Here is a 22427-nt window from a genome sequence, read left to right on the forward strand (position 1 = left end):
CTCTGACCCTCTTCCCTCTCGTGCTCTCTGTCTCTCATTCTCTCTCTCTCAAATAAATAAAATCTTAAAAAAAAAAAAAAAAAGAAATGCATTAACTGCTAGGTCATTGGAACGATGTCTAAACAAATGTTCCAATAGCTGTACTAGGAAGAGCATCACACAAATACACTATCAGTGAGGTCCTCAAAAATCAGAAAATTGCCCAAATAGTACAGCCCTTTCAGAGAGGACATCTCTCAGCACACTATTTCAACAAAAGCAAATTTATATATGAGAATGACCTGGCAGTGAAGGAAAAAAAAAGATTTTTTATGTTCTAATAAGATAAGCACAATAAACCCAAAAGTGTATATGATGGCACAGACTAGTCCATATGAGACAAGAACAATCGATAACAAACCAAAAAAGGAAATCTAGAAAGCATTGACTGTATTCCCTGACTCACACTGGCTAGGGATTATGATTAGTATCATAGTGACCACTATCAGCAAGTTCATGTGATATTGTGATTTATAAGAAGGAAGTATATATTTGGTCTTTGTCCCTATTCCTGGGATAGAACTCCTAAAACCCTTGGAATTTCCTAAATGTTGAGAGTGACAGAGGCATCTCTTGTTATGTTTATGAGTTGGATTTTGCTTGCCACCTAAGGAGTGGGGGCTGGTTGCCAGGAGAACCAATCATGTGATTAGAGGGTTGGAACTTCAAGTCTCACCCCTCCCCCACCTACTCAAACCCCCCCACCATTATTTCTGAGAGGGGAGAGGGCCTGGAGGTTGACTCAATCACCAATGGCCAATGGTTTAATCAATCATGCCTATGTAATGAAGCCTCCATGAAAACCCAAGAGGACTGGGCCAGAGAGCTTTTGGATAGATGAGCCAATGGAAATGTGGGGAGAGTGGATGTCTGGAGAGCGCATGAAGCTCCTTGCTCTTTCCTTATGCATCTCTTCCATCTGGCTGTTCCAGAGTTTATTCCAAATGTTTCTGAGTTCTGTGAGCCGCTCTAGCAAATTAATCAAAACCAAGGAAGAGATCATTGGAACCTCCAGTCTATAATGGATTGGTCAGGAGCACAGGTAATAACCTGAGCTTGTGACTAGCCTCTGAAGTGTGTGTGTTGGGGGGGGTGGGGGTGGAAGACTGTCTTGTAGGACTGAACCCTAAACCTGTGGAATCTTAGGCTATCTCCAGATGGAAAGTATCAAAATTGAGTTACATTGTAGGACACCCAGTTAGTGTCCAAGAATTACTCCATGTGGGGAAACCCCCACACATTGGAATTAGGAGCCAGAATCTCAGTGGTCATTTAAAAAACCTGTGAATCAGGGGCGCCTGGGTGGCTCAGTCGTTGAGCGTCTGCCTTTGGCTCAGGTCATGATCCCAGGGTCCTGGGATCGAGCCCTGCATTGGGCTCCCTGCTCCGCGGGAAGCCTGCTTCTCCCTCTCCCACTCCCCCTGCTTGTGTTCCCTCTCTCACTGTGTCTCTCTCTGTCAAATAGATAAATAAAAATCTTTAAAAAAAAAAAAAAAAACCTGTGAATCAATCCTGACATTCCCTTTTGTTCCTGTTTCATAGCCAAGTCCTATGGATTCTACCTCCAAAACTAAAACCAAATCCATCCACTTTTCTGCACTACCCCTGTTATCACCTCAGTGAAGCCTCCATCGTCTCTCACCTGGACCAGCCTTCCTCTGGTCTCTTCGTTTCATCTGTTTTGTGCTTTCATTAGACAGCAGCCAGAGGAATCTGCCACGTGGATCTCCTTATCCCTGCACTAAAAAACCCTTCAAAGGCTTCCCAATGTACTTGCAATACAATCCAAATTGCTTATCCTGACCCACAGGGTCTTCATACTCTGGCCCCTGCCTCCCTCACGACTCCCATCTTTTTTTTTTTTTAAGATTTTTTTATTTATTTGACAGAGAGATACATAGCAAGAGGGGAACACAAGCAGGGGAGTGGGAGAGGGAGAAGCAGGCTTCCCACTGAGCAGGGAGCCCGATGTGGGGCTCGATCCCAGGACCCTGGGATCAGGACCTGAGCTGAAGGCAGACGCTTAACGACTGAGCCACCCAGGCACCCCGCTCATGACTCCATCTTATCCGACTTTCCACCTTATTCCTGCACACTAGCTCCCTTTCAATTCCTCAAACCCACCAAATTATTTCCTGCCTCTGGTCATATCGTACTTGTTGCTCCTTCTACTTAAAATCTTTTTCTGCCTATTCTTTATCCAGCTAACACATTTATCCCTCAGATAAATGATGAAATGTTACTTTGTCGGAAAGGACTCTCTGGCTCTCCAATTTAAATTAGGGCCCCTTTTTATACACTGGTTATTTTTGTTCATATATACATAAATTTTTCTTTAATGTTTTTCTTTCACTCATTAACAACAGTTCATGATCCCTAAAAAGTATTTAGCTCATTAGAGTCAGACAAAGTAAAACAACTAGCAAACGACAACGGATACTTTTTGCTGGGTCAGTGAAGGTACTAGGTTTGAACAATCACTAACTGACTTAAAAATGTAACTTTTCGGGGTGCCTGGGTGGCTCAGTCGTTAATCGTCTGCCTTCAGCTTAGGTCATGATCCCAGGGTCCTGGGATCGAGCCCCGCATCGGGCTCCCTGCTCAGTGGGAAGCCTGCTTCTCCCTCTCCCACTCCTCCTGCTTGTGTTCCCTCTCTTGCTGTGTCTCTCTCTGTCAAATAAATTTAAAAAATCTTTTTTTAAAAAAATGTAACTTTTCAGGGGTGCCTACCTGGCTCAGTAGGTAGAATAGGCAGCTCTTGATCTTGGGGGCGTGAGTTCAAGCCCCACCTTGGGCATAGTGGTTACTTAAAAAAAAATTTTTTTAATAACTTTTTAGAATGTTTTCCCTAAATAATTTTGTGTAACTCATTTCCAGACACAGCAGGTAAAATTTCTTTCAAAGTCTTTCAGACTGGGGCGCCTGGGTAGTTCAGTCAGTTAAGCATCCAATTCTTGATTCCAGCTCAGGCCATGATCTGAGGGTCCTGAGATGGAGCCCTGAGTGGGCTCCACGCTCAGCAGGGAGTCTGCTGGACGTTCTCTCTCTGACTCTCTCTCTCTTTCTCCCTCCTTCTGCCCCTCTCCCTGCTCACACGCACATGCTCTCTCTCTCAAATAAATAAATCTTTATAAAAACAATAAACAAAACAAAAAACAAAGTCCTTTAGGCTAATTCTATTGCCATTTTTGCTTCAACACAACTGCAGGATTTAAAAGGCCAGGTTTCCGTGTAGGCTTTCATTATCTCACTGAAGGAAGCCTAACAATCTCTGCTGTGTCCTTGGGTATAGCCTTGAGTCAAATAAAATGTTGCCTTAATTGCACTAGAATGTCCAAAAATCGCATGGATATGGAAAAGTCCTTCAAGAAGTTTTTCTCCGATTTGAATCCTCACATTCATTCTCTGCTACCCACTAGAATTTTCTTTTTTCTATTAAAAAAATTGTAAGATATACTTAACATAAAGTTCACCATTTTTGACCATTTTTAAGGATACTGTGTCAGGGGCATTAAGCACATTCACATTGTTGTGCAACCATCGCCACCATCCATCTCTGGAACATTTTTCGTCCTGCAAAATGGAAACTCCGGACCCATTAAACACTAACTCCCCATTTTCCCCTCCCCTCTGCCTTTGGCAACCACTATTCTACCTTGTATATCTATGAATGTGATTATTTTAGTTACCTTAGATAGTGGAATCATACAGTATTTGTCCTTTTACTCAGCATGATGTCTTCAAGATTCATCCATGATGTACTATGTGTCAGAATTTCCTTCCTTTTTAAGGCTGAATAATATTTCATTATATGGTTGTTGTTGTTGTTTAGTTTTTAATTTAAAAAATTTTTAAATTAAATTTTTTTTTGGTAATCTCTACATCGGGCTCAAACTCACAACCCTGAGATCAAGAGCTGCATGCTCTTCCAACTGAGCCAACCAGGCGCTCAATTTCATTGTATGTTTATATGACATTTTGTTTATCAGTTCATCTGTTGATGCACATTTCGGTTGCTTCTACTTTTTGGCTATTGTAAATAATGTTGATATGGACGTAGTTATACAAATATCTGTTTGACTCCTTGCTTTCAATTCTTTTGAGTGTTTACCCAGAGGTGGAATTGCTGATCATATGGTAATTCTATTTTTAATTTTGTGAGGGACTGCCAGACTGTTTTCCATAACAGCTGTACCATTTTACATTCCTACTGGCAGTGCACAGGGGTTACGATTTCTCACCATTCTTTGTTTGTTAGTTTTTTGTTTTAAAGCTCTTTAAGTTTGTTTTTGTTTTTAAATTTTTTTTTATTTTTTTATTTTATTTTTTTTAAGATTTCATTTATTTATTTGACAGAGAGAGACACAGCAAGAGAGGGAACACAAGCAGGGGGAGTGGGAGAGGGAGAAGCAGGCTTCCCGCCGAGCAGGGAGTGGGGCTCGATCCCAGGACCCTGGGACCATGACCTGAGCCGAAGGCAGACGCTTAATGACTGAGTGACCCAAGGTGCCCCCCCAATTTTTTTTAAATTAACATATAATGTATTATTTGTTTCAGGGGTACAGGTCTATGATTCATCAGTCTTACACAATTCACAGTGCTCACCACAACACATACCCTCCCCAATGTCCATCACCCAGCCACCTCACCCCCCAATTTCTTACCATTCTCGCCAACACTTGTTATTTTGGTTTTGTTTTGTTTTTGTTTTATAACAGCCAATCTAGTGGGTGTGAAATAGTATCTCATTGTGGTTTTGATTTGCATTTTACTAATGATGAGTGATATTGAGCCTCTTTTCGTGTACTTATTAGCCATTTGTACATCTTCTTTGGAGAAATGTCTAAGTCCTATGCCCATTTCTTAATAAGGATTAAGAAATTAATTAAGGATTTTCCTTTTCTTTTAAAGGGGGGGGTGTTTCCTTTTCTTTTAAAGGTGGTGAGTACATTAGTCAAGTTTAAGAGACTACCAACCAAATCCTGGAGATAAATCCATTGTCTACTTGACATTAAATTTCTTGTGAATAATCACTATGTTTACATTTACAAAACTATATTGCAATTATATGGTAAAACAAATTTAAATTTTAAATATTTTATTTATTTTTAAAAAGATTTTTTATTTATCTGGGAGAGAACAGAGCATGAGAGAACACGAGTAGGGGGGCAGAGGGAGAGGGAGAAGCAGACTCCCCACTGAGCAGGGAGCCCAATGTGGGGCTCGATCCCAGGACCCTGGGATCATGACCTGAGCCAAAGGCAGGCGCTCAATCAACTGAGCCACCCAGGAGCCCCTGAAATTTAAAAATTTTAATTCTAAGAACTACTGCACATGAAATAAAATTCACCCACAGAGAAATGTACATAAGAGTACAGTTTGGTGAATTTTCACAAATGAACACGCATGTGTAACTAGGGCCAAGTTCAACAGAGAGAGCCTTACTAACTAACACCTTGGAAATCCCTCACCCAGTCACTATCCTTTTCCTGCCAAGGTAACCATTATTCCAAATTTTAGCAGATAACTTTCCCTGTTTTTATGCTGAAGTGGGCTTACTCAGTATGTACTTTTTGCGCCTTTTCTTTTTTTTATTTTTTAATATTTATTTATTTATTTGTCAGAGAGAGAGAGAGAGAGCACAAGCAGGGGAAGCGGCAGGCAGAGGGAGAAGCAGACTCCCCACAGAGCAGGGAGCCCGATGTGGGGCTTGATCCCAGGACCCTGGGCTCATGACCTGAGCTGAAGGCAGACGCTTAACGACTGAGCCACCCAGGCCCCCCTCTTTTCTTTTTTTAAAATTTATTTTGGTGAGTGCATGCACACACGCTGTCTGCAGGGGAGAGGGGCAGAGGGAGAGAGAGAGAGAGAGAATCCTCAAGCAGACTCCCGGCTGAGTTCGGAGCCTGATCCCAGGACCCCGAGATTAGTACCTAAGCCGAAATCATGAGTCGGCTACTCAACCAACTGAGCCACCCAGGTGACTTGCACCTTACTTTCTATGCTCAAATTCACATTTCTGCAGGTAAGCCATTTCATGTTGGTCCTTTCGGGTCAGTCTTCTCTTTGTTGCATAGCATTCCATTATTTGAATTATATTTATTAATTTATTCTGTTGTTTTTGGTCTTTTGGGTTATTTCCATTTGGGGGCCATTCAAACAAATGCAGCTGTGAACATTCTTGTGCCTGTTTGTTGGTGCACCATTAATCCTCGCTGGATTTGTAGAAGTGGACCCTGTTTGCTGGGTCATAGGATAGGCTTCTTTGGTAGATAGTGCCAAATTGTTTTTTATTTTATTTTTAAAGATTTTATTTATTTAACAGAGAGAGACACAGCGAGAGAGGGAACTCAAGCAGGCGGAATGAGAGAGGGAGAAGCAGACTTCCCACCGAGCAGGGAGCCTGATGCGGGGCTCGATCCCAGAATCCTGGGATCATGACCTGAGCCGAAAGCAGACGCTTAACCCTCTGAGTCACCCAGGCGCCCTCAAATTGTTTTTTAAAGGAGTTGTTCTAGTTTACATTTCAGAAGCAAGGTAGATGAATTCAGTTACTCCACATCCTTGTGGTGTGGGAAACAAAGGCAAAAGAAAAAACTAAATTTCCTTACTACTTACAGCCCACTGACAGGTCCTCGAAACAGGCAGAGTGCCCTTCCTCTAGGAACTCAGCTGCCTCAATGTTAATGCTTTGCTAAGGGGAAAGGGCCATCTTAGCTTAACATTATCCCGCTCCCCCCCCACCCCAGGATCCTGTAAGTCTACTTTAACATATAAAAATTCCTAAAAAAAAAAAAAGAAGAAGATAGCAGGAGGGGAAGAATGAAGGGGGGAAATCGGAGGGAGAGACGAACCATGAGAAATGACAGACTCTGAAAAACAAATTGAGGGTTCTAGAGGGGAGGGCTGTGGGGGGATAGGTTAGCCTGGTGATGGGTATTAAGGAGGGCACGTTCTGCATGGAGCACTAGGTGTTATGCACAAACAATGAATCATGGAACACTACATCAAAAACAAATGATGCAATGTATGGTGATTAACATAACAATAAAAATTTAAAGAATATATAAAAATTCCTTTGGAAACTTCCTTTATCTCTAACCCCCATGATACACGTTAGCAATCATCCCCCAAGCATATGGCCCACTGATATACAACTGAAGGGTCTCACGACTGAGGTTTTATTAGATGATAATGACCTTTTCCCAACAATAGCTAGCCCCCTCAAGGTCCTAGAAACCTTGCTTCCAAAATTCCTCAGAGACTTACCATCCCTAACCCCCTCTCAACTTGAAAGTATGTAACGGGCCACTCCTCATGACCCCAGTGTAGCTCTTTCTGCCCACCAGTCTTCTGCCTGAGCACGGAAGACCTCTCAAGAATTTTCTTAGTCATGAGCCCCAAACCCCAACATTTCCTACATCACTTGGAGTATTTTGCCAACACTTGGTATCTTCCTTTATTCCCTTTTCTATTGTATTTTGAAACATAAGAACAACTCAAGCAAAGTTTAGATTGCTTTTGGGGGGACCTTTTAGTTGTTGGCTTGGTTCTCTCAGTTGTTAACCATCTCAGACATCTACTTTGTCCAGCCGCCAGGTGTGGGCTGTGAGTGCGTTTTCGGTTTTGCTCAACATTTTTGCTCACTCTGCTCCTTGGATGTCATCGGGCGAAGAACATAAGGTGTGTGTCCAAGGCGGGGCAAGTCGTCTGGAAAGCTGGTCACTTAGTAGGCGAAACTTAGGCGGACCTTCCTGTCAGTTCTTTACTGGGGTCCACGATCTAGGCGGTCCTGCCCGCCGCTCGTCTCCCCACTGCCACCGGGCCCGGGAGGCACCGGGAACGCAAAGGAGCCGCCCTCCGCGGCACCAGCCAGAACTGGGGTGGAGCGGGGCGGCGGACCCGGTCCTCGCGGAGCATGCGCAGACCAAGCCCAGCGCATGCTCCGCAGAGCGGCGGGTCCGCAGATGAGGGGAGTCGAGTCTCCCGCGCCCCGCCACCCTTGCCGGGTTTGCTGCCAAGACGCTTGTTCCGAGCCCTGGCTGCCAATAAAGTTCGTTAAAAAACCATAGTCATTCTTAAAGGAGCGAAGGGAGCCGCGAGCCAGCCAGGCGGCCCCGCCGGGGAGCGGCGCCCTAGGAGGAGGAGGAGCAGGAGGAGGAGGAGGTGGTGGCGGCGGCGGCGGCGGTAGCGGTTGCGCCGCGACCAGGAGCAGCCGGTCGCGCCGGGCGGGGGACGGTGAGTAGCGGCTTGCACTCCCGGGCAGCGGCGCGGCTCGGACTCGCCCTCTGCAGTGGCTGAGGGCTCCCCCGGCTCCGCTGGGAAGGACCCGCTTCTTCCCGGGGTCCCGGGATATGCCGTACTCCGGGGACTCTACGTAGAGGGGTGGGGGGGCAGGGGCCTCCAGGCCCGGGCTCCCATCCCCCGGCCCCGGCCGCTGAGCGCCCGCTCCCCAGCCTCTGAGCGCCGTCGCCAAGTTCCGGCTGCAGAAGGTGGGCGGCACTACCTGCCCGGCAGCCGCTCTCAGCGCCCAGCGGCCCGGGCCCCCAGGGTGTGGGTCCCTGGAATTGCCCCTTGGGCGGGAAGGAGGGAGACGGAGCGGGGGCGAGGCGCTGGCCTGCAGCCTGGCTGAGCACCCAGCTTCTTGCCTACTCCCAGCGCCCACATGGGGAAGGGGCGACCCCGGCCGGGCGAGACACCAACAAGGGGCGTCAAGTGCCGGGTGCGGTTTGGTCAGGAGGGGGTCCCAAGCCCTGCCCTGGCTTTCAGAACCCCCTCCTCCCTGCGGCGGGGCCCCCTCCTTCCCGCGGCCCCACCCTTCTCTAGTTTCTTGCTCAGAGACTGCTAGAATGTGAATGAGCCAGACGGCACGCTTTCATTGAGACTGGCTGCCACGGAATCACTTAACTCGGAGAACCGAGGAGCCTTCGGCAGCTCCCAGACGTTAGAACCTGAGGGTGCGTGAGAGAGCATTAACTTCACTCTCAGGAGTACCGGTGGAGTCGGAAAGGGTCGTTTCTCTGGGTTTTATGTAACTCCTAACGTGTTCTGGGTAATGTCATTGGACCTAACAAGTTTTTCAGTGTTAGAAACACAGTCGTACCTGTGCTTAAGTACCTTTTCTAATTTATTAGACTGCATTGGTTGGAGAAGTTTTTAAAATTAAATTTGGGGAAAACGTATTTAGAAAAGAGTATTTATGCAGAGCATTGCGGTAAGCCTTTATTATACTCAGAATTATCTTATTTTCTAAGAACTTAACTGTTTTGATAGAGTGCATTAAGTCTACAGGGCAGTAGTAGCTGATAATCACCAGACTGGCTGTGTTAAAATCTGATTAGGCTTTTCTTTTTTAAATTTTATTTTTAAAATGATACGGTAAAATTGACTTTTTTTTTAAGATTTTATTTTATTTATTTGACAGAGAGAGACACAGGGAGAGAGGGAACACAAGCAGGGGGAGTGGGAGAAGGAGAAGCAGGCTTCCCGCCAAGCAGGGAGCCCGATGCGGGGCTCGATCCCAGGACCCTGGGACCATGACCTGAGCCGAAGGCAGACGCTTAACGACTGAGCCACCCAGGCGCCCCTAAAATTGACTTTTTAAGGAGTGTGCCGTTCTATGAATTTTAGATTAATGCAGTCACCACGACAATCAGGACATAGAACAGTGCTTATCACCCCCCACCCCAAATTCATGCTATCTTTTTTTATCCTTCCCCTAACCCCTGGCAATTACTAAACTTTTCCAGATGTCATATAAGTGGAATCATACAATATGTAACCTTTTGATGCTGACTTCTTTCACTCAGCATAATGCCTTTGAGATTCCTCAAAGTTGAATGTATCAACAATGTCTTCTTTTTTTTATGGCTAAGTAATGTTCCATTAGATGGATGTGCCAGTTTGTTTAAACATCCATCCACTGAAGGACATTTGGAGTGTTTCCAATTCTTGGTGATTATGAATAGAGCTGCTATAAACATTCGTGTACAGGTTTTTGTGTGAACATAAGTTCGCATTTCTGTAGGGTATTGCTAGGAATGAGATTGCAGGGTCATATAAAAGATGTTTAACTTTGTAAGGAACTGTCATGCTGGTTTCCAGAGTGGCTGTTACCATTTTGCATTCTTACCAGCACCGTGTGAGACTACCAATTGTTCCACATCCTTGTAAGCACTTGGTATTGTCAGTAATTTTAAATTTAGCCATCTCATAGGCGTGTAGTGGTATCCCATGGTTTTAGTGTGTCTTAACTAATGACTAATGATTTTGAATATCTTTTTATGTGCTTATTTGGCATGTATAATCTTTGATGGGTATCTGGGCAAGAGTATTGCCCATTTTTCAAATGGGTTGTGTGCTTTCTTACGGTTTTTTTTTTTTTTTCCTTATGTTGAGTTTTGAGGGTTCTTTATATGTTCTGGATACAAGTTATTTGGTAGATATGTGCTTTGCAAATATTTTCTCGCAGTCTGTAGCTTGTCTTTTCATTCTTTTAACAGTATCATTCACAGAGCAAATGTTTTTAATTTTTGTGAAGTCTAATTTATCAATTTTTCCTTTTGTGGAAATTTTTTTGGTATGATGTCTAAGAACTCTGCCTAACCGCAGATCAACATTTTCAGCTTGTAAAAGATTTCTTCTAAAAATTATTCTTTTACTTTATTTATTTTATTTTTTAAAGATTTTATTTATTTATTTGAGAGAGAGAGTACCTGAGCACAAGCAGGGGGCAGTTGGGGGAGCAGAGGGAGAGGGAGAAGCAGACTCCCCGCAGAGCAGGGAGTCCCACCCCCCGGCTGGATCCCAGGACCCTGAGATCATGACCTGAGCTGAAGGCAGACGCTTAACCGACTGAGCCACCCAGGCACCGCCAGTATCACACTTTGTTAATTAGTATAGCTTTATGGTGTCTTAAAATTGGCTACTATGATTTCCTCCGATTTTATTCTTTTTAAAAATTGTGTTAGCTATTCTAGTTTATCTGCCTTTCCATATAACATTTAGAATCAGCTTGTCTCAACTGCAGAAAATCCTGCTGGCGCTTTGGAATTGGATTAAACCATGGATTGATTTGGGGAGAAGTGCTGTTTTTACTTTTTTGAGTCTTCCAATCTGTGAACATGGCACATCTTTTTATTTATTTAGGTCTTTGTTTCATTAGTGATTTATAATTTTCAGCATATAGGTCCTGTACATGTTTTGTTAAATTTATACCAAAGTATTTAATTTGGGGGGAACTTTTATAAATGTCACTTAAAAATTTTGTTTTCAGGGGTGGTTGGCTGGCTCAGTTGGAACAGCATGTGACTCTTGATCTTGGGGTTGTGAGTTCCAGCCCCATGTTGGGTGTAGAGATTACTTAAATAAATAAAATAAATTTAAAAAATAAAAATGTACATTTTTTCAAATTGTATGTTGTTAAGGTATAGAAATACAATTCAGTGTTGTGTGTTGCCCTTGTATCCCGTGTCCTTGCTAAACTCATTTATTCGTTCTGGGATTTTTTTTTTTTTTTAATTCCTTGGAGTTTTCTGTAAAGACACTCATGTAATTTGTGAATAAGGGCAGTTTTATTTAATTTTTCTCTAACTTGTAAGAGTTTTATTTATTTTTGTCACCTAGTTTCTGGCTAAGACTTTGTGTATGATGAATAGGAGTACTGAGAGTGAAAATACTTACCTTGTTCTCAGTCTAAGGGTTAAAGCAGTCCGGCTTTCAGGGGCACCTGGCTAGCTCAGTCAGTAGAGCATGCGACTCTTGATCTCTGGGTCATGAGTTTGAGTCCCATGTTGTGCGTAGAGTTTACTTGAAAAAAAAAAAAAGCAGGCTTTCAGAGTTAAGTATAATGTTAGCTGTGGAGTTTTTTTAATAGATGACATTTATGAGGCTGAAGAAGTCTTCTGTTTCTAGTTTGCGGACTATTTTTCTGACAAACGGATTTGAATTTTGTTATATATTTCCTCTGTTTCAGTTGATAGGGTGATGAGGTTTTTCTTTTTTACTTTGTTAATTTGGTAGATTACACTGATTGATTTTTGAGTATTGAACCAGTCTTGCATTCCCAGAATAAAGCCCACTTGGTCCTAGTTATTCTATTTGTATATTCCTAGATTTGATTTACTAATATTTTGTTGAGGACTTTTGTGTGTCCTTGTCCAGTTGTTTTTGTTTTGTTTTTTGGTACTGTTTTTGTGTTGGTATCAAAATAATACTGGCTTGGGGCACCTGGGTGGCTCAGATGGTTAAGCATCTGCCTTCGGCCCAGGTCATGATCCCGGGGTCCTGGGATCAAGCCCCACATTGGGCTCCTGGCTCAGCAGGGAGCCTGCTTCTCCCTCTCCCTCTGCTTCTCTCCCTGCTCATGCTCTCTCTCTCTCTCTCTTTGTCTCAAATGAATAAATAAATCTTAAAAAACAAAACAAAACAAAAAAAATAATACTGGCTTTATAAAATAAGTTGGGAAGTATTCCCTTCTCTTCTGTATTCTGGAAGAAAGTGTGTATCATTGGTGTCAATTCTTGAAAGGTTTGGTAAAATTCTCCAGTGAAATCACCTGAGCCTGGAGATTTGTCTTTGAGTTTTTAAGTTACAAGTTCAATTTCCTTTATAGTTACAGGGCTATTCAGATTATCTGTTTCATTTTCAGTGAGTTGTGGTACTTAATGCTTTTTAAGGAATTGGTCCATTTCATCTAAGTTGTCAATTTTTTAAGGGGGGGAGGGGCAGAGGGAGAGAGTGTGTGGGGCTCCATCTCACGACCCTGAGATCATGACCTGAGCCAAAATCAAGAGTCAGATGCTTAACGGACTAAGCTACCCAGGCCTCCCTAAGTTGTCAAATTTATGTGTGTAGAGTTGTTACATTATCCTTTTGAGTCTGCAAAGTCCACAGTGACATTCCTGATTTTATTCCTAATACTGGTAATTTGTATCTTCTCTTTTTTTTTTTCCCTGAGTTATTCAGTTTTTTTTTTTTATCTTTAAAGAAAGTTTTTTGTTTAATTTTCCCTATTTTTCTGTTTTCAATTTCAGTGATTTCTGCTTGCTTCTATTATTTCCATCCTTTGCTTTGGGTTTATTTTGCTCTTCTTTTTCTAGTTTCTTGAGGTGAGAGTTTAAATTATTGATTTGAGACTTCTTTTCTATGGTAAGCATTTAGTGCTATAATTTTCCCTCTCAGCACTACATTAGCTATGTCCCACAAATTTTCACATTTTGTATTTTCATTTTAATTCAGTTTAATTATTTGAAAAAAATGTCTTTTGAGCTTCTTTCTTTGGCCCACAGGTTCTTTAGAAGTTAGAAGTCTGTGTTTTTAGTTTGCATATGTTTGTAGGTTTTCCTGTTATCTTTCTGTTACTGATTTCTAGTTTGATTGTGTTGTAGTCTCATTATTTTAAGTTTATTGAAGTTTGTTTTATGGCCTAGAATCTGTTTTATCTTGGTATATATTTAATGGGTACTTGAAAAAAAAGTATGTTCTGGGGCGCCTGGGTGGCTCAGTCAGATTGTCCGACTCTTGATTTTGGCTCAGGTCATGATCTTAAGGTTGTGAGTTCAAGCCCCGAGACAGACTCCGTGCAGAGTCTGAGATTTTTTCTCCCTCTCCTTCTGCCTCTCCCCCTGCTTATAGTCTTTCTGTCTCTCAATAAATAAATAAAATCTTTAAAAGAAAAAAGTATATTCTGTTGTATGGACAGTTCTATAAATGCCAATTAGAGGGACGCCTGGGTGGCTCAGTTGGTTAAGCGTCTGCCTTTGGCTCAGGTCATGATTCCAGGGTCCTGGGATCGAGTCCCGCATCGGGCTCCCTGCTCGGTGGGGAGCCTGCTTCTCCTTCTGCCTCCTCTGCCTGCTACTCCCCCTGCTTGTGCTCTCTCTCTGACATAAATAAATAAAATCTTTAAAAAAAAATGCCAATTAGATTCTGATAGTTTTATTGTGTTATTAGACTTTCATTTTGTTTTATTGTAGTGTTTTTGAGTATATCTCTTTGCATAACTTTTTTTTTTTTAAAGATTTTATTTATTTGAGAGAGAGTGGGAGAGTGCATGAGTTGGGGGAGGGGCCGAGGAAGTGGGAGAAGCAGGCTCCATGGTAAGCTTGGAGCCAGATGCGGGGGCTTGATCCCAGGACCCTGAGATCATGACCTGAGCCTAAAGCAGACTCTTAACTAACCGAACCACTCAGGTGCCCCTCTTTGTGTAACTTCTTTAGTGGTTGCTCTAGGTGTTATACTGTATACACTACATATATATAATTTATCACAGTCCGTCGGTGTTAACATTTTACCAGTTCAAGGGAAGCATAGAAATCTTACCTCCCTTTACATTCCGTTGACCTCTCCCATTTATAATTAATTATGTTAAATATTTTCTCTACACATATTGAAAACCACACAGTTGTGTTTGAGTCAAACATAATTTAGAATGCTCAAGAGAAATCTGTTGTATTTACCTGTATTTTTGCTCCTACCACATTCTTCTTTTCATTCTGATATTCTATTTTTTTACATCATTTAATTATGTTTGAGGTGGAGACCTAGAACCTATACTTTAACAAATCTTCCTCGATTATTCTTATGATTGTGCAAGTTTGTGAAGCACTAGGGACAATTATTGAGACTCCATGTGGAGCGGAGAGGAATGTTCTTCATGTTTCAGACTTGTTTTGTGTAGTGGTGGTATAGATGGATTTTCAGTTAAGGGAGTTGGAATATAATATTATAACATATAACAGTAGTCAGGAACTTAACTAGTAATTTTCCTAAGAAATTGACTTTCTGTTCTTTTCAATCTAAAATGCAAACAGTACACATTGTATTACTTTCATTATATGAGTAACTGTAACTAGTCTGAAACTAAAGAAAGAATGAGTGGTATAAGATTATTTGTGAAGGAGTCATTGTAACCTGAACAGTAAGAGTCTAGTGCTGTTACAGTTGTATATTATTACACAAAATCTTTCTTTGGGGTGCTTTTCTAGGGATATTAATTATTACCTGTGAGATCGAACAAGCAGTTTCCTTAGATTTTGTATTTGTTGCCCATGTGGTGGTAACTGTGGAGGATTTATTATGTTGTATAAAACTAAACTACCATTTTTTGAATGCTTAATTTTCTTTTTTTTTTTTTTTAAGATTTTTATGTATTTATTTGTTAGAGAGAGAGAGAGAGCACAAGCAGGGGGAGCGGCAGGTAGAGGGAGAAGCAGGCTCCCTGCTGAGCAAGGAGCCCGATGCGGGGCTCGATCCCAGGACCCTGGGATCATGACCTGAGCAGAAGGCAGATGCTTAAACCGACTGATGAGCCATCGAGGCGTCCCTGAATGCTTAATTTGCACTATGCTAAGTTCTTTATATGTACCATTGATCAACAATCTTCTGAGGTAAATATCCTCAGTTAAACTGAAGCCTAAAGAGGTTAGCCAGTAACATCACTTAGAGCACAGAACTAGTAAGTGGCAGCTTTCAATCAGACCTCAATTCTAACACTGCAGTCTTAGTCTTAGTCTCATTGAAAAGTAGAACTACGTAATCTAGGCATTTATTAATACCTGATGTCATATATTGTGTGCTATTGTTCAGGATTCAAAAGTGAATGATGTTATTGTACCTCCTTTCAATGAATTTACATGATATAAACAGGGTGGTAAGGGGACCTCCATCATGGAAAAATTCTTGCAATGCACTATAGTTATTTCTTCATAAAACAATTATGGCTTATTTTGTACAATTTTTGGGGTGCCTGGGTGGCTCAGTCTGTTAAGCGTCTGACTCTTGGTTTCAACTCAGGTCATGATTTCAGGATCCTGGGATCCAGCCCCAGGTCCGGCTCTGCGCTCAGCGGAGAGTCTGCTTGAGATTCTCTCCCTCTCCCTCTGCCCCTCCCCCTGCTCGCACACATTCTCTCTCAAATAAATAAATCAATTTTTTAAATTATAATATTTTGGGGCACCTGGGTGGCTCAGTCGTTAAGCGTCTGCCTTCGGCTCAGGTCATGATCCCAGGGTCCTGGGATGGAGCCCCGCATCGGGCTCCCTGCTCAGCGGGAAGCCTGCTTCTCCCTCTCCCATTCCCCCTGCTTGTGTTTCCTCTCTTGCTGTGTCTCTCTCTGTCAAATAAATAAATAAAATCTTAAAAAAAATAAAATAAAATGGTAATATTCTGTACAATTTCTATGTTATGAAAAATAATTTCATTTTAAACCACAGATTTGAGAAGATCTGATCACCTGGATTAACGTTGGTTCAGAAGCCTTTTCAACTGCAAAAATGTTGGAGGAAGATATGGAAGTGGCCATCAAGATGGTGGTTGTAGGGAATGGAGCAGTTGGAAAATCAAGTATGATTCAGCGATATTGCAAAGGCATTTTTACAAAAGACTACAAGAAAACCATTGGAGTTGATTTTTTGGAGCGACAGATCCAGTATGTACTTGGCTACTTTATCCCCTCAGTTTTGATTTGTGAACTCTATCCCAGGGTTTCACTGGAATAATACTGATTGCAGTACAGTCCAAGGTTAGGATCCAGTCTGATGGCAGTGGCTAATGAGACAGTTGGTGGTGGTTTTCAAATACTCAGTCCTGTGTGTATCTTTCTTTTTTTCTTTTTCTTTTTCCATTCTCTTTAATGTTTAAAGTTTTTATTTACATTCTAGTTAGTTAACACATTCCTGTGTGTATTTTTATCCTTCTGTCTTTTTTTCACCTTTCATCTATTTTCCCTTCCTCATTTCCTCTCTTTTTTCATACTTCCTTCCCCACCCTTTCTATCTTGTATCGGTTTTATATTTATTGGTGGCACCTTTCATACTTCTTAAACACAAACTGATGCTTGACTCTAATGAGATTTCTGTCCACTACAAGCTCAACTTGGAGATTTTGCAGGTTCAGTTCCAGACCACCGCAAAAAGCGAGTCAAATGAATTTTTTTGGTTTTGCAGTGCATATGAAAGTTATGTTTACATTATACTGTAGTCTGTTAGGTATGTGATACCATTATGTCTAAAAAAAATAATGTACATGCCTTCATTTAAAAATACTTTATTGCTAAAAAATGGTAAGCATCCTCTGATCTTTCACCAAGTCTGAATCTTTTTGCTGGTGAAGAGTCTTGCCTCGATGTTGATGACTGCTGACTGATCAATCAGAGTGGTGGCTGCTGAAAGTGGGAGTGGTTGTGGTGATTTTTTAACATAAGACAACAGTGAAGTTTGCCTCATTGATTCACTCTGCCTTTCAGGAATGATTTCTCTATAGCATATGATGCCATTTGATGGCATTTTACCCACGGTAGAACTTCATTCAAAATTGGAGTTGATTCTCTCAACCCCTATTGAATCACTGTATTGTATACCTGAAACTAATGTAACACTATATGCTAACTATACTGGAATTAAAATTAAAAACTTAAAAAAAATTCTCTCAAACCCTGCTGCTACTTGATCGACTAAGTTTATTTAATATTCTAAAACCTTTGTTGTCATTTCAACAGTCTGCACAGCATCTTCACCAGGAGTAGATTCCATGCCAAGAAACCGCTTTCTTTGCTCGTTCATAATAAGCAACTCCTCATCTGTTTAAGTTTTATCACATGATTGCAGCAATTCAGTCACATCATCAGTCTCCACTTCTAATTCCAGGTCTCTTGCTGTTTCCACCCATTCTTCAGTTACTTCCTCCATAGAAGTCTTGAACCCCACAAACTCATCTATGAGAGTTGGAATCTACTTCTTCCAAAGTCTTGTTGATGTTGATATTTCATCTCTTCCAGTGAATCATGAGTGTTCTTAATGGCATCTAGAATGGTGAATCTTTTTCTATAAAGTTTTCAATCTTCTTTGCCTACATCCATCAGAGGAATCACCATCTGTGGCAGTTATAACCTTACACAGTGTATTTCTTAAATTATAAAGGCTTGAAAGTCAAAATTACTTCTTGATCCATGGGCCACAGAATGGATGTTGTGGTAGCAGACATGAAAACAACATTCTCTCATTGTACATCTCCATCAGAGCTCTTGGGTGACCAGTCCATTGTCAATGAGCAATCAAATTTTGGAGGAATTTTTGTTCTCAGCAGTAGGTCTCAACAGTGTGCTTAAAATATTCAGCAAACCATCATGTAAACAGATGTGAGTAGTAAATTTAGCATAATTCTTAAAGGCCCTAGAATTTTCAGAATGGTAAATAAGCATTGGCTTCAACTTAAAGTTACCAGTGGCATTAGCCCCTAACAAGGGAGTCAACTTGTCCTTTGAAGCTTTGAAGCCTGGCACTGACTTCTCTCTAGCTATGAACATCCTTAATGCCAACTCTCCAGTAGAAAGCTGTTTCATCCACCCTGAAAATCTGCTGTTTAGTGTAGCACCTTCAGGAATTCTCTTAGCTAGAGCTTCTGGGTAAACTGCCGCAGCTTCTACATCAGCACCTGCTTCTTCACCTTGTACTTTTACGTTCCACAGGCAGCATCTTTCCTTCAACCTCATGAACCCTCCTCTGCTAGCTTCAGACTTTTCTTCTGTAGCTTCCTCACCTCTCTCAGCCTTCAGAGAATTGAGGAGAGTTAGGACCTTTCTCTGGATTAAGCTTTGGTTTAAGGGAATGTGTGGCTGGTTTTATCTTCTCTCCAGATCACCAAAACTTCCTCCATACAGCAGTGAGGCTGTTTTGCTTTCTTATCATCTGTGTGTTCCCTGGAGTAGCACATTTATTTATTTGTTTGTTTGTTTATTAAAGTAATCTCTACACCCAACTTGGGGCTCAAACTCATGACCCTGAGATCAAGAGTCGTATACTCTACTGACTGACCCAGCCAGGTGCCCCTGGAGTGGCACTTTTAATTTCCTTCAAGAACTTTTCCTTTGCCTTCACAACTTGGCTACCTGGCACAAGAGGCCTAGCTTTCAGCTTATCTCAGCTTTCAACATGCTTTCCTCACTAAGCTTAATCATTTCTAGCTTTTGACTTAAAGTGAGAGATGTGTGGTTTTTCCTTTCACTTGAACACTTAGAGGCCACTGTAGGGCTATTAATTGGCTTGGTTTCAGTATTGCTATGTCTCAGGGAATAGGGAGACCCAAGAAAAGGGAGGGAGATGGAGGAAGGGCTGGTTGGTGGAACAGTGTGAGCACACAAGACATTGATCCACTGAGTTGTCCATCTTATGTGGAAGCAGTCTCTGGCACCCCAAAACCATTATAATAGTAACATGAAGATCACTCATTAGAGATCACCATAACAAATATAATAATGAAAAAATTTGAAAAATTGTAAGAATTACCAAAATGTGGCACAGAGACAAAGTGAGAAATGCTGTTGGAAAAGTGGTGCTGATAGAATTGCTGAATGCAGGGTTGCCATAAACCTGCAATTTGTAAAAAAAAAAAAACAACAAAAAAAAACCAGTCTCTCTTAAGCACAGTAAAGCAAAGTGCAATGAAACAAGGCATGCCTGTTTTATTTGGAAGGACAGTTACCTGTCTCTCAGAACAGTTTTCAACTATTATAGGATCCTAAGACTATCTCAAAGTTAGAGAATTAATAATTTGTTTTAAAGAAATAAGAGCAGATTTGGCAGGACTAAATACTCCAATAAAAAGGAAATCTTTTTTTTTTTTTTTAAGATTTTATTTATTTATTTGACAGAGACGCTGCAAGAGAGGGGACACAAGCAGGGGGAGGGGGAGTGGGAGAGGGAGAAGCAGGCTTCCCACTGAGCAGGGAGCCCAATGCGGGGCTCAATCCCAGGACCCTGGGATCATGACCTGAGCCGAAGGCAGACGCTTAACCGACTGAGCCACCCAGGTGCCCCTGAAAAGGAAATCTTACTTCATGAAATCCAGTTGGATTCTAAAACACATCAAAAGTAACAGTTTTTTGGGGGGCGGAGTTGGTTAAGCATCTGCCTTCGGCTCAGGTCGCGATACCAGGGTCCTGAGATTGAGCCCCATGTTGGGCTCCCTGCTCAGCGGGAAGCCTGCTATCCTTCTCCCTCTGCTTGTCACTCCCCCTGCTTGTGCTTGCTCACTGTCTGTCAAATAAATAAAATCTTAAAAAAAAAAAAAAGTAAGTTTTTGTCATTAGTCCTGAGAACTTTTTTTTTTAAGATTTTATTTATTTATTTGACAGAGAGAGACACAGCGAGAGAGGGAACACAAGCAGGGGGAGTGGGAGAGAGAGAAGCTGGCTTCCCACCGAGCAGGGAGCCCGATGTGGGACTCGATCCCAGGACCCTGGGATCATGACCTGAGCCAAAGGCAGATGCTTAACGACTGAGCCACCCAGGCGCCCCAGTCCTGAGAACTTTTAAAGATACTTCATTTCATTTCATTTCATTTCATTTCATTTCATTTCATTTCATTTCATTTCATTTCATTTGAGTGTAGTTGACATATAACGTTACATTAGTTTCAGGTGTACAGCAGAATGATTCAGCTTCTGTATAGGTTGTGCTGTGTTCACCACAGTGTAGCTACATCTGTCCCCATATAATGCTCTTACAATGTCATTGACCATATTCCCTATACCTTTTATTCCTGTGACTTATTCATTCCATAACTAGAAGTCTGTGTCTCCCACTCCCCTTCACTCATTTTGCCCATTCTCCCACACCCCAAGCATATTTTAAATTGTAGAGACACTGACAGATACTAAAGAAATAAGTAACATTAAACAAATCTGACTAGCCTAGACATTAGCATTAAAGATAGCTGTGTACATTGTTTTAAAGATTGTTCGATTTCTAATTTGTATTCTATTGCTGTCTTTTTTTTTTTTTTTTTTTAAGATTTTATTTATTTGACAGAGAGAGCACAAGCAGAGGGAGAGGGAGAAGCAGGCTCCCCACTGAGCAGGGAGCCTAATGCGGGACTCCATCCCAGGACCCTGGGATCATGACCTGAGCTGAGGGCAGACGCTTAACGACTGAGTCACCCAGGCATCCCCCTATTGCCTTCTTTTATAAACACTTCTGTGTTTACTTCCTTTCTCAGATATTTTGAGGATTCATTTTAAGCCTTCATGATGTTCATTTTTATATTTGTTATCTGAACCAAATTAATATTTTAAATATACAGGTGGTCCTCGTTATTTGTAGATTCCATAGTTATACTTTAAGGTTCTCATTGTTTATAGGTTCCATATTTGCAACTGATTTACTTGCTAAAATCTATTTGTATCCCCAGAGTCAATACTCCCAGTGCTTTGGTGGTCATTCGTGGATATGCACAGAGCAGTAAATATTTGCTACCCTACATACACATTCTCAGCTTAGGTCGAACAAGGCTACCCTCTTCCTTCTTTCTTCATCCCTCACACTATAAACAAGTGTTTTCTCATGTCTGTTTTTGTGCCACATTTTTGTACTTCTTGTTGATGATGTCACTGTTTAAAATGGCCCCAAGCGGGCGCCTGAGTGGCTCAGTTGGTTAAGCGACTGCCTTCGGCTCAGGTCATGATCCTGGAGTCCCGGGATCGAGTCCCGCATCGGGCTCCCTGCTCAGCGGGGAGTCTGCTTCTCCCTCTGACCCTCCTCCCTCTCATGCTCTCTGTCTCTCTCTCACTCTCTCTCAAATAAATAAATAAAATATTTAAAAAAAAAAAAAAATGGCCCCAAGCATAGTGCTGCCTAGTTTTCCTAAGTACAAGAAGGCTATGATGTGCCTTATAGAGAAAATATGTATGTTAGGTACACTTCATTTACGCATGAGTTACAGTGCTATTGGCCTTGAGTTCAATGTTAATGAACTAACAATATATATTAAATAAGTTATCTTTAAACAGAACCACAAAAAAAACACAACAAGGTTATGTATTGATTCGTTAGGGAAAATGTAACTAGGGGTCACAGGAACCTAACCCTGTATTTGCCCTAGGAGCAGTGTTTTAGTATTTGATAATTCAGTGTTTGCAGTGATTTTATAGATGTAACTACTGTGAATAAGGCAATGCACTATATGACAAAATAAGAGTAAATTTCTAAGTTGTAGGGCAACCAAGCTGCTTTTCTTCCTCCCTTCTTTCTTTTCTTCCTTTTTTGCTTCTTTCCTTTCTTCTTCTTATTCAATCACTTGTGCACCTGAATGTTAGAGCAAGAGGAGAGCAAGTACTGACCTAAGGGAATCCCCGTGCTGCTGGTCCTGGAACCACCACTGTCTGTGACTGTTGTTAAGGGAGAAAACATGACAGGTAAACTCAAATCATGTAGGAAGTTACAGCTTTGGGGGAATGTCTTTACCCCTTTAGTTTCACTGCTGGTAGTCGTGTCAGCACTTAAAATCACTCAGACTTTTTCAGAGTGGAAACCAGCAGTGTAGTTTTAAAACCTTCCTACGTGAAAAACAGAAATATGCACAAAGCTATGTTACTAAAGATGTTTTCTTTACAT

General features: G+C 41.7%; 1 protein-coding gene across 1 annotated transcript in view; it reads left to right on the forward strand.

Annotated features, from left to right (window-relative positions):
- Positions 1-7975: 7975 nt before the first annotated feature.
- Positions 7976-22427, forward strand: part of RAB23 (RAB23, member RAS oncogene family) — a 37292-nt gene continuing 22840 nt past the window's right edge. The window contains exons 1-2 of the mRNA XM_045867054.3: positions 7976-8277; positions 16254-16468. Coding sequence (XP_045723010.1) covers positions 16314-16468 — 155 coding nt within the window. The 5' untranslated portion in view covers positions 7976-8277; positions 16254-16313. The remainder of the gene's footprint in view (positions 8278-16253; positions 16469-22427) is intronic.

Source organism: Mirounga angustirostris, unplaced genomic scaffold, assembly GCF_029215605.1.
Source record: "Mirounga angustirostris isolate CCGP_5_RB_7025 unplaced genomic scaffold, mMirAng1.0.hap1 SCAF_8, whole genome shotgun sequence".
In the NCBI taxonomy this organism is placed as follows: domain Eukaryota; kingdom Metazoa; phylum Chordata; class Mammalia; order Carnivora; family Phocidae; genus Mirounga; species Mirounga angustirostris.